The sequence below is a fragment of the Daucus carota genome, chromosome 2 (assembly GCF_001625215.2).
Source record: "Daucus carota subsp. sativus chromosome 2, DH1 v3.0, whole genome shotgun sequence".
In the NCBI taxonomy this organism is placed as follows: domain Eukaryota; kingdom Viridiplantae; phylum Streptophyta; class Magnoliopsida; order Apiales; family Apiaceae; genus Daucus; species Daucus carota.
Genome location: NC_030382.2, coordinates 17,609,655 through 17,622,162, shown reverse-complemented (window position 1 = coordinate 17,622,162; position 12,508 = coordinate 17,609,655). Strand labels below are relative to the sequence as shown.

The 12,508-nt window shown below is 37.0% G+C and overlaps 1 protein-coding gene across 1 annotated transcript; it reads left to right on the top strand.

Moving 5' to 3' along the window:
- Positions 1-9,538: 9,538 nt before the first annotated feature.
- LOC108203526 (uncharacterized) lies at positions 9,539-10,447 on the top strand. Its single transcript, XM_017372501.1, has 2 exons — positions 9,539-9,626; positions 10,182-10,447. The coding sequence occupies exons 1-2, from the start codon at positions 9,539-9,541 to the stop codon at positions 10,445-10,447; spliced, it is 354 nt and encodes a 117-aa protein (XP_017227990.1).
- Positions 10,448-12,508: the final 2,061 nt, after the last annotated feature.

Sequence of the window (12,508 nt, the reverse complement as noted above, 5' to 3'; positions counted from 1 at the left end):
GAAAATAAAGTGTTGTGTCTTTGTTTCGGCCAACACTTTTTTCAGCGTCCGTTGTCTGACCAGTGTTGTCTGATGCTGTTTTTGTTGTAGTGTTAAAGGAAAATAGCAAAAGAAGAAAATATCATGTGAAATGAAAGTCTTCTCCAAGAGAAAGAACTCTACTACCATGACTATTGGAGGACGCCAATTTTAGCCATTTGAGAGGAACTAAGACTGTCTGTACTTGAGCTTATAAGTTAGAATATGGATAAACTTCTGAATAAAATTATTTGGGAGGTGCGGAGCATTTATTTCGGTGTTGGTTTTTAGGTTGCTGCATCAAATAAATGGCACATTGAGGTTATTAAGGAGAGATTTTCTTGGCACAGATATTTTTGTGACATATATTTTTACCTAAGCTTCCCCCTTCTCTTTAAATGCACAACATCATCTAAATTGTTGGCTACTAAAGAAATCATCAGTAGAAGTCCTGTATAATGTATTCCCCCATTGTATTAGCCCTCCCCCACACACATTTAGCAATGATGTAATAAGGGTGTCATGGAGGGTAATAAAAACAAATTTTCCGATACATTAATTTCCAGCAGCTCCCTGACTTTGAATATCTATATATTATGGGTTTGCAATTGGCAAACCACTTATTAGTCAACTTCTGGCTTATACTTTTACAATGACGGTTCTCCGAGTTACCAGGGAACTCAAATCATATGTAAGGCAGCTTCCTTTTAGTATTTTTCTGAAATGGATCTGTTTTGGCACATTGGAACCATATTGGGTTTTGATGAAAATGTTGGAACCAACAGAAGTGGATACTCTAGGTATTGAGTTAGACTGTTAGTTCAAGTAGTTTCTCCTCTTCCATTTGAGCAGCACCATATTATATTTTTCAAAGTAAAAATTCATGTCTACTATATTATATTTGACTCAATCTATGAAACAAAATAAAAGAGTTAAATGTATTTAGTAATTACAAGTAACCATCCATTTGTGCCTATCATCTCTCCAAGTTATAAAATATCCACTCATTGGTGTTGATTATATGTAATTATTGGGTGTGGTATATATGGACGGTTGCCCATAAATGATTCATCATTTCAATAGAAAAAGCACCTGGAAAAAAAAAGCCAATTCATTCCCCGATATATCTCGGGTTTAATATGTTTCTACCGTATAAAATACATATTTTTTAGGTATAAAGTTTACATTGACATAGGAGCTAGTCACATTCCAGCGAGAAAATCATGTGTGGTGCTTAACACCTTGTTTGCTTGTTGCTAAGTAGTTCAGCTTTTCCATTATAAAAGGGGAATTTAAGACATATTTCTTACCAAATTTATGTCGTAATAAGCCGTGTCCCATAATACATGGATCTTATTGCAGTATAACTTAAGATCCAATTTATAATTTACGTAATTAATCTGAGCAAATCAAATTGAAAGAAAAAAGCTCAACAAGAGGTTGACTAGCAATTAAAGCTTTATTTATGAAACCATTTCAAAGAAAAAGAGTAACAATCGAAGTCTCATTTATGAAACCATTTCAAGAATAAAGCCTAGCCACCTACTTAGTGTTGAATCACTTATTTCCTTCTATTTTAGGTATAGTTTATCACAATGTTATTCCTAACTGCGTGAGTATAATGCTATGGCTATCAACATGAAAACCTAAAAATCATGTGCTCCACATATATTTACCCTTATTCCTATAATTAGGGTCAGAGTAAAACGCCAAACTGTAGTAAAGTCACCGGAGTTTTTCCAATGTAACATATATATGAAATAAAAACCATGCATCAAAGAAAGAAACGGAAGCTTCTTCTAGCAAGTACACGAATTCATGTATCAACACCGAAAACAGGTCAAATATTCAGGGAGAAGAGCATTCAACAAATAAGTTTTCAATTTCATGGAGTCAACTTATGACTATTCGGGTATGGTATGCAAGAACATGCTACACAGGTATGCAGGACATGATACACAAACTTAAGTGGAAAATAGTTCATTTGAAAGTTTTGGCGTCATGGTCGAAATAATGTTACTGTATGGATTTTCCATCTGCGTACATCAACAAGTCCAAAGTTTTTTAAGACCTGAAACGAGCAAATTTACACAATATAGATATGAGATAACAATTTTCAAAGTAAAACAAGATCAAGGTACATTTTTTTAATTAATAAAGAAACACTTGAAACTTATAAATTCCACATGGGAGTTAGCAATTATTCAATGGAGAAGTGCAAGGCAAATAACTTGATATTGTATATTAACTCGCGCAGGTTGTGTTAAATTAACCACTTTTTAAGTTTGTTACTACATCTATGATAAGTTAAAATGGAAAATCGTTGGTTAATTTAACAGAACGTGCGCCAGTTAATATACACTATTTTTTGTTATTGATATTTGTAAATCCCAAATTCTCATGGATCACATTTCAGCATGCTACTTTAGTATTTTAGCTTAACATAATGTATTTAGACTGTTATAGCCTGCCGTGTTATTTGTCTAATCCAGTCTTGCAGATTTTTATGTACAACAAAACTTTAGCAAGTTGTTTCTAAATAAAAAGCTATGACAGAATCCTATCAGAAGCAGAACTTCTCAAAGATTACATGATTTCGACTTCTACATTGGTTAGGACAAAAGGTGTTCGTTTTCTATTTAGACTATGAATAATATTATATATATAAGCTCAATTTAATTAAAAATGTTTTTCTAAAATTAAGGAGGTTTGTTAGCGCTTTGATTCATCCAAACTCTTTTCAACTTAAATTCCTCTTTATCCCATATTTGTAGGAACGATGCTTTTAAACTTTTTCTTTATCTCAGTTCCTATCTATATGGATTATATACGCTCGATTAATTCACCAGAACCAACGTTCATGAAGAACAACCCGTCATGGGGGATTAAACCAATGTAGTCGTTATATTCTTTTCATATATAAATGGCTGATTGTTTTAAGTATAGTTAACAACTCACAATCTTGAAAACACTTTACTTCTCTACTGAGCTTTATTAAGTACTTTATTGATACTTTCTTAGAGAACGTAGTTTGAGTTGTAATATTTCGTATATTGTTTAAAATGATTGTAATTGTTTAGTCACTTAAAATAGCGGGGTTCTTGGATAAGAACTAAGGGGGAGTGAAATAGGATTAGTCACACTTGGTTTGAGGTGCAAAGGGTTCGAGGAACAGGAGGAATTCAAGGAGGGTAGCTCAAGGAATTCAAGAGTTCGAGAACAGGTGGCGCATGGGACAATAGTGTCGAGCAGTTTACTGTGTGCTCAAAGGTTTCAGCAAGCTGCGGCAAAGGGGAGATATATTATTATTCTGTAATTGTTGGTATTTTCAGTAATAATATATTCTCTTACCAAGTTGGTAAGGGACCAGGACGTAGACTATTAGATATAATGGTCTAACCTGGCTAAAATTGCTTTTACCGATTTAGTATTTACATGTCTCCACCTTATTGTTTTTATTTCTGCTGCATAATAGCGTTCTGTAATCACTTCTTAACTGAAAATACTAAGCTGAAATACTCGGTAAAAATTTTAAATTGACATTGTTAGCTAGCCATTATACACCTATTTATCCCGTCTAGGTGTAACTTTCAATATTCACTTATTTTCTTATGATATTTATATTTTGTTATGTATCAGATTATTAGGTATCTAAACAAAGAGATTTCCTTATCCCTATGGTGTAGATTTTATTATTATTTGAATTATGCAATTTTTATTTTACTTACCTTATTCTTTAAGAATCTATCTATGATATCTTCTTATTTATATATATATATATATATATATATATATATATTTTAATTTTATTTTGTTGACTCATTTTCTCTAATGATTTAAATCTTATCATTATTTTGTTTATTCCATAAACTTATTATTTTACTTTATTTGTGTTATATTTTTCAGGGTACTTGATAGGAAGTAAAGGAGAGTAGGAGCTCTTATGAGTGTTGTCATATCCAACATTAAAGTTTTATCGTGTAAATGTCTCTAGTCATATTTGTATGTCCATGGATTAGATGGTAACTTTTCTTGAATTAAAGGAATTCTTGATAGCCACCATCATATTCTCATAATTCATCACCTGAATACGTATTTTGTGACAAGACAAATACAATCTCTCATTTAAATTTTTTCATATCTTTAATATTTGTTTCCATGTATTCATAATCATTAATTAATTTTATTTGTATAAAATGTCCTAAATTAAGGAGGTATTTTAGCAATTTGTCCAATATTATTTAGTAAATAAATATATGTCATATAGTTAAACTTTAAGTCATATCTAGTAAAATTATATGTATATGTATAAATATATATAAGCAAGTGATCAAATAAAAACCAAATCTTAAATACAAACTAAAAACCAGTTTCCATACCACTATTTATAACTGCGGGTATCACTAATATATAATGCACTAATAACTGTTTTTATACAGTATATAAACATCGATTTATAATCCAAAATTCAGAAAATCTACTTACCTAAACTATTGATGATCGATTATAGATAATCAATTTCAATCTTAGGAAGGTTCTTGACCGTAACAAGCCGTAAAAGGAGGTGTATGATGGTGGTAGGTAGTCGCTAGTTTTTGTAAGTTATGAAGGAAAGTGTTCGTGACTATTGGTGATGACAGGCGATTGTGGCAAGTTATAGAAACGTCTGGTAATGATAGTAAGAGTGGTTATTATGGTTGTGGTGAATATGATGGTCATATAGGTTGCATATATGTGTGTGTGTATATTTATATTTGCGAAATATGCTATATGTAAATTAGTGATATGTTATGTACAAATTAGTGATTTCTGTAGTTAAAAATAGTGATAAAAAACTGAGCAGAAACTGGTTTTTAGTTTTTAGGCTAATTTGGTTTGTATTAGAGTAGGACTATATATGTATATATATATATATATATATATATATATATATATATATATATATATATATACTTGCTTATAACCTTTTCCATAATATAAATAAATACACACACACACACGCTTATAACCCTTACCATGCATGATAGATTTATAAAATTTGTAATGTTATCGTCCATATTATAAATTTAGGTCAAATACAAACTGATCATACTAACCGAATTTTTAAATTTTTTGGCTTAATTGATAATAAAAAAAGTTTATTAAAACACGTCATATACCAACGAGACTGTGGCGGCTCCAAATCCACCCTTCCGTGAATCTGAGTCGTCATGGTACCATACGTTGAAAATATAACTTTTACAGCATAAATATTTTACAAGTCCAACAGTGGATGACATTCCACAAGTCTAAGGATCCAGTACACATCTTTTCCACTTATTACAATACTATATTAACTATAAATAATGAGCTAAATTACTGTCTCGGATATAATACGATTCCACCAAGCCAAGAAGCAGCTTTGGTGATTCCTAGCGCGAGTCATGCTCTTTCCCTCTTCCTCGGCTAGCCGAAACAGTCATCAAATTATCTTTGTTTTTCCTACTTTTGAAAAATAAAGTAGCAAGAATGAGCACAAAGTGCCCAGCAAGTATAACAGGGAATATTCGGGATGCAAAATCATAACAATAGAGTGCCAAAAACTTTCATAAACGAATCAAAATTTAAATTTAAAACCATTCGTTCGATATAATTTCAAGATCAAAATCTCTTATCTGGCACAACCATCCCGTAACTTGGAAATCACTCGTCTTTACCCTTGGCACGTTCGTGATGCGATCAATTATCACAACGTACAGGTTCTCCCGCGAATCTTATTCTCACGCGATCACGGGTCGACATATGACCGCCTCTTTCCTTTTAATTGCTAGCATAAACATAGTTAATATTTTTTTAGTAACACCTATTTCTTGAATTTCTTTTATCATCGTTAATTCATAATTTTAATTTCGCATTAGTTTAATTTAGTTGATAGTAAAAACAACAATTTTTCTCTGAACTTCTAAATAAAAAGGAGTAATATAATTGATTTGATATTGTATTCAGTCCTTCCCTGAGAACGAACTTCATAAATTTCACTGCAACACTGTTGCAACCAGTCACGGAGGCTATCAAGTGTCGAGCTTTTCCTCAGACCTTGAGCGGGATGGCGCATCACTGATATAGTCATTTACCCCCAAACTCTATATCTTCGTTTGGAGACTTGAGCAGGGCTTTCATAGGACAGTGTTTTGGGAGCAAGACTCATGCCAAGAGTTCTGATTCATTGATGAGCTTACGTCAAGGAAAGAACGAATCCCTTCAAGAATACATGAATCGTTTTACCAAAGAAGCTCTCAAGGTCCCAGATTTGGATCAAAAGGTAGCCATGATTGCCCTCCAACAGGGCACTAAGGATGATAATTTCCGCTGTTCCTTAGCAAAGAGGGCCCTCGACAATATGAATGAGTTACAAGAGAGAGCTGGAAAATACATCAAGACGGAAGAAAGCTTGAGAAAATCCCAGAACAATTAGGTACTAAACACCGACCCCAAGAAGCTTTGAAGTGATACCGCGTATAGCGCTGATAACACATACTCTAAAAGGGAAGACGGTGAGAAGTCACCTATTAAAAAGAAATTAGGACCGAGGTTCGATGAGTATGCAAGGCTTAATTCCCCGAGAAGTCAAATTCTGATGGATATTGAAAAAGATGGAAGTGTTCGATGGCCGAAGCCTATTAGAACCGACCCCAAAAAAAGAAACTAGGACTTGTATTGTCGATTCCATAAGGATACATGACATAAGACTGATGATTGTCGGCAATTGAAAGATGAAATTGAATTTTTGATTCGTAAAGGCAAACTGTCTAAATATACCAGGGATGGAGATAGAAGCCTCCAAGACAATGAGAATCTTAGTCCGGATAATGATTATCGTGACAGGAGAACTCAGCCTCGAGGGCCTGTGATTAATATATTCTCTGGAAGACCAACCGCTGCTAGTACATCCAGTAACTCTTGGAAAGCTTATGCAAGAGAAGTAATGAGTATAGTTGGAGAACCCCCGAAGAAGGCGAAGATCGAAGTTTCCTAGACATTTGTTGATTTAGATCTTGAAGAGGTGAAGTTCCCCCATGATGATCCTCCAGTAATTATCCCGGTGATTGGAAACTCATCTGTGAAGAGGGTGCTCGTTGACAACGGAGCCTCCGTCGATATCTTGTTCAATGATGCTTTTGAGAAGATGGGATATATTAATTCACAATTAACGCCATCTTAAATGCCCATATATGGCTTCAATGGAGTAAAATCAAAAATCGAAGGAATGATCGAGCTACTAGTCACGATGTGGACAGAACCTCGACCAGCCACGTTCATGTTAAACTTCCTGGTTATCAAAGCCTCATCAACTTACAATGCAATCCTTAGGAGGACAAGGATGCATGCCTTCAGAAGGAACAAAGTGGGAGAGGAAAGAGGAGATCAGAAGATGGCCAGAATTTGTTATGTTGCAGCCTTGAAATCTGGAGGAGTTGGGAGCAATCCCACCCATAGAAGATCTAGATGTTTGAGAAGAAGAAAGGAGCGCAAGCTTGCCGAGGTTTTGATTCCTATTTCACTATATGTTGAGGAACCTGAAAAGGTTACCCATGTAGGAGCATTACTCCCCGGATACTTGAAAGAGGAACTTGTGAAGTTATTAAGGGATAATCATGATGTATTTGCTTGGACAATTGTTGATATGCTAGGGATCGATCCCCTCTTCATGACCCACAAGTTGAATGTAAACCCTGAAAGAAAACCCATCAAGCAGAAGAAGAGAGATTTTTCTCTGAAAGGCAGGAAGCCATAAAGCAGGAAGTAGATAAGTTGTTGGAAGCAGGTTTCATTGAAGAAATTCCGTTTTCGGAATGGTTGGTCAATCTAGTCATGGTCAAGAAGGCTAATGGAAAGTTAAGGATGTGTGTAGACTTCACGGATTTAAATGACGCTTGCCCGAAGGATTGTTTCCCCCTTTCAATAATTGATACATTGATAGATGCCGCTGCTGGTCATGAGATGTTGAGTTTTATGGATGGCTTTAGTGGATACAACTATATCTGAATGGACAAAGACTATGTACCCAAGGTATCATTCATCACTGACTTTGTTGTATTTTTGTTATTTGGTTATGGTGTTTGGTCTTAAGAATGCGTGAGCCACGTACCAATGCCTTGCGATTGGGAAGACCACAAAGGTATACGTAGACGATATGCTAGTGAAAAGCTTGAACAAAGCTGATCACCTCGAACACCTGAAGGAGGCTTTTAAAGTCCCGAGGACGCATATGAAGATGTTAAACCCGACCAAGTGCGCCTTTGGAGTTGGGTCTGGGAAATTCTTAGGTTTGATGGTCTCTAAGCGAGGAATTGAGGCCAACCCTGATAAGCTAAAGGCCATCCTCGACATGGAATCCCAAAAAACTATAAGGGATGTACAGAAGCTAACAGGTAGGTTTGCAGCCTTGGGAAGATTCATATCCAAATCTAGTGATAAGTGTTTACCCTTCTTCAAGGCATTGAAGAAAGTTAAGAATTTTGAATGGACAAGTGAAAGCCAAGTGGCCTTCGATGAGTTGAAAAATTATACGGCAGAGTCACCCCTTTTGTTGAAACCTGTGGTTGGCGAAGTATTGTACGTGTACTTAGCTGTTTCAGAACACGCACTGAGTGCTATCTTGGTCCGAGAAGATGGAAAAGTTCAGAAACTTGTGTATTATGTTAGTATGGTTTTGCCTGGAGCGGAGCTCAACTATTCACTGATTGAAAAGTTTGAATTGGCAATGATTAAAGCCTCGAGATAGTTGAGACCTTACTTTCAGTCTCATAAGATTGAAGTCTTGACAGACCAGCCTCTTCGTAATATTATGCAGCCCGAAGGCTAGTGGAAGATTAATCAAGTGAGTAATAGAGCTCCCGGAGTTCGATATTCGATACAAGCCACGAACGTCAATCAAAGCTCAGGCTCTACCTGACTTCCTCGTTGAATGTACCATTAACAAACAGGAAGTCGGGGGGCAAGAGGACAAGGTGTAAGAACCCAGTAAGGAAGCGAAGCCCAAAGAATACTGGTTATTATTTTTTACCAGAGCTTCAAAAATAAAAGGAAGTGGTGCAGGACTTGTGCTCTCGAGCCCTGACGGTTTCATTGTTTAGTATTCTATTAAGTTATACTTCCCTACCACTAACAATGAAGCTGAGCATGAAGCCTTGATAGCTGGACTACGTTTGGCAAGAACTCTGAGGGTAAAGAATTTGAAAGTCTGTGCAGACTCTAAACTTGTAATGTTTCAAGTTAATGGTGAATTTGAGGCTTGAGAAAAAACTATGTTGAAGTATTTGAAGATTGTAAAGGCTCAGATGACGCAGCTTGAAGAATGTCTGATAGAATATATACCTAGGGAAGAGAATACGAAGGCTGATGCTTTATCATAATTTGCTTCCTCAGATAATGAGGTCTGCTCGGGAAGTGTTTATTATCAGGTCTTGAAAACCCGAGTATCGACGCTAAGTTAGTCGCTCCAATCAATACAAGAGCTACATGGATAGATGAAATAAAGATGTGTCTTGAAAACGATCGTCTACCACCTAATGCTGATGAAGCCCGAAAGTTACAAGTACGAGCCTTAAAGTATGCACTCATAGAAGGCATCTTGTACGGGAAGTCTTTTGTAATCCCGTACTTAAGGTGTCTGAGGCCAGATGAGGCTTAAGAAACCCTTAGAGAAGTTCATGAAGGTGTATGTGGCCAACATCTTGGAAGAAGAGCATTAGCTCACAAGGTTACCCGCCTTGGATTTTACTGGACAGACATGCTGAAGCATGCTCAAGATTATATGAAGAAATGTGATCGTTGTCAAAGATTTGCACCAATTGTACGACAACCACCTGAGATGTTGACATCCATCAATACTCCAATCCCTTTTGCAATGTGGGGGATGGACATCCTAGGACCATTTCCACTTTCTAGTGCACGAAGAAAGTTCTTATTAATAACAATTGATTATTTTACTAAGTGGAATGAGGCTAAACCTCTGGCCAAGATAACCACCAAAAAAGTCGCTCCGTTCGTTTGGGTGAATATCATTTGAAGGTATGGGATACCCCGAATCATGGTAACCGACAATGGAACTCAGTTCAATAATGCTGAGTTCAAAAGTTATTGTGAAGATTACGCAATTGAACTACACTTTACCTAAGTAGCTCACCCTCAAGCAAATGGACAAGCTGAAGTGGCTAATAGGATAATTCTCAATGGACTAAAGAAAAGAGTTGAGAAAGCCCCGGAATCATGGGCCGATGAGCTGCTCCCTATACTTTGGGCATATCGAACTACCTATGAGGTCTCGAGTGGAACAACTCGTTTTCAGTTGGCTTATGGAGCTGTGGCAGTGGTGCCACTTGAAATCAATCATACTTCGACCAGGATCCAAAAATATGAGCTAGCAGCCAATATTGAGGAAGCATGAGACTTGCACTTGACATGATTGATAAAGTCTGAAATCAGGCTCATGCCCAGATTGTGGAAAATTAGAAGTGAGCTTCATATTATTATAATCTTTGAGTTAAGGGATGATATTTCAGTGAAGGAGACCTCGTCCTTAGAAAAATTGAGGCTTCAGGTGTTGGTCCTGAGGGAAAGATGGCCGCAAATTGGGAAGGATCCTACCAAGTCAAGAATACCATGGCTCCTACAAGTTTGAGACCTTGGAAAGAGTTGAAGTCTCAAGGAGTTGGCATGCATCCAACTTAAAAATATATGATGCTTAAATATTTACTTGAAGTCTGTAAAAGCTAGTAGTTATCACAGAATAAAGGTCACGTTGACCACTGCCACTTAGTTGATTTACGAAGATAGTTTATCTCTTTTACTGTATTATAATAAAATCTCAAGGATTATTTCCCCAACTTGATTGTTCAAGTTTTATTTTACTTGTAATTTCTTTAATGTTAGATTACAAATCCTAAGTTATGGACAGAATAAAAGCTCGAAGCTAAATAGAGAACGCTGTGAAAAAGAAAAAAAAAAGATAACTTAGATAAATAAGTCAATATACGAAGTTAAATATTCAACCACGAGGGACAAAACGAAAGTCTAAATAGATGTTTTATAAATGAAAAGCCATGCAAGGCTACTTAAACTTCTAAGCACCTAAACATCTAGGTCCTTGAAGATGTCGTCTCTACTTTGGCCTCCTCGGTGTTTTGAGCCTCGTCCCTGAGGTCTTCCTTGTCATTGTCTAGGAAACCTACCAAGGGGTTGTTTCCTTCATTCAGGATTTCCCCATCTTGGATTTCAATCACATGTGAATCTCCATCCAACATTTCCTCCACAACCATTGTGAAGATGGCAATTTCCCTAGAATGTGAGAAACATGGAATCTCTCCAATGTGACCCCTTTGATTTGGGATCCCAGCTCGCCGATGATATTTTTCCAAAAAGACTTGAAAGTCTCGGGGAAGTTAGCATGATAATCGACATTCAAGAGATCTTCGAACTCCTGAGAAGCCTTGTAATCAGGTATGGCTTCCGAGCGCACCCGAGCTAACTCCGCCTCCAGGGTCCTCACCTTCTATTTCTCAGCAGCCAACTTCGCCTCCACACCTCGGAACCGCTCAAAGCTGGCGGCCGAAGACTCAAAATATTTATCACGATCGCGTTTAACGATCGTCTTCTCGGTCCTCACCTTCTTCAGGTTATGAACTGCGGCCTGAAGATAGGTATTGACCTGAAAAACAAAGAGAAATATTTGCAACGAAGAAAACAAAAGCAAAGTTTAAAAATAATCAAGAGAATTATTTTTAAGTAAAATTAGATGGGCCTTACCGTATCCACGGCCTGAGCTGCTAAAACCTCAATCTGTAGATCGTCCGAGGACTCGACCACATGGACCTTGTCTCGGGGAGTGACCACATTCCTGGACCACTCTGCGGCGGCCTTGAGTCTCCCAGGATGGTATCCTTGTTTAGCAGGCCCCATTAATTCGCGTAGAGGTTGCGGTCACTGATAATTCTGGTCGCTGATAGCCTTTTTTCTTGTATGATCGTCAACGACGACTTGCCGTGGGCTCAGAAAGGCTGGAACCTTTTTGACCACCGGGGTATCTCCCTCTTTTCTTCCCCGCTTGGTGCGGGAAACTTTAGTAGGGACGACCTGAGAAGCTCCGGCCTCCCTTTTCTTGAAAATGTTTCCCAAATTAGCTTGGGCTGCAAACAAAACACAAAAAATTAGAGGCCCATTGACTTAATCAAAAGAACGAAATAGGACAGATAAAAAGGGGCATACCCTTAGAGCCCAAATCACTTAGGTCGTGTTCCTGGAGCGAGGCCTCGGAGATAAGCATCGAGCTATGATGTAAATCATCTCTGGTTGATGGCAGCCTCCTCCGTGACCCCTAACTTAAGATACCTAATGGCCCCGTCCTCAGCCCGACTAAAGTCTGAGAAAAAATAATCGTTCCAATCCGCCCCCTCTAAATATACATAGAACCATTTCTTTTTCCAAGAAGGGAGGGAGTCAAGGGTCGAGT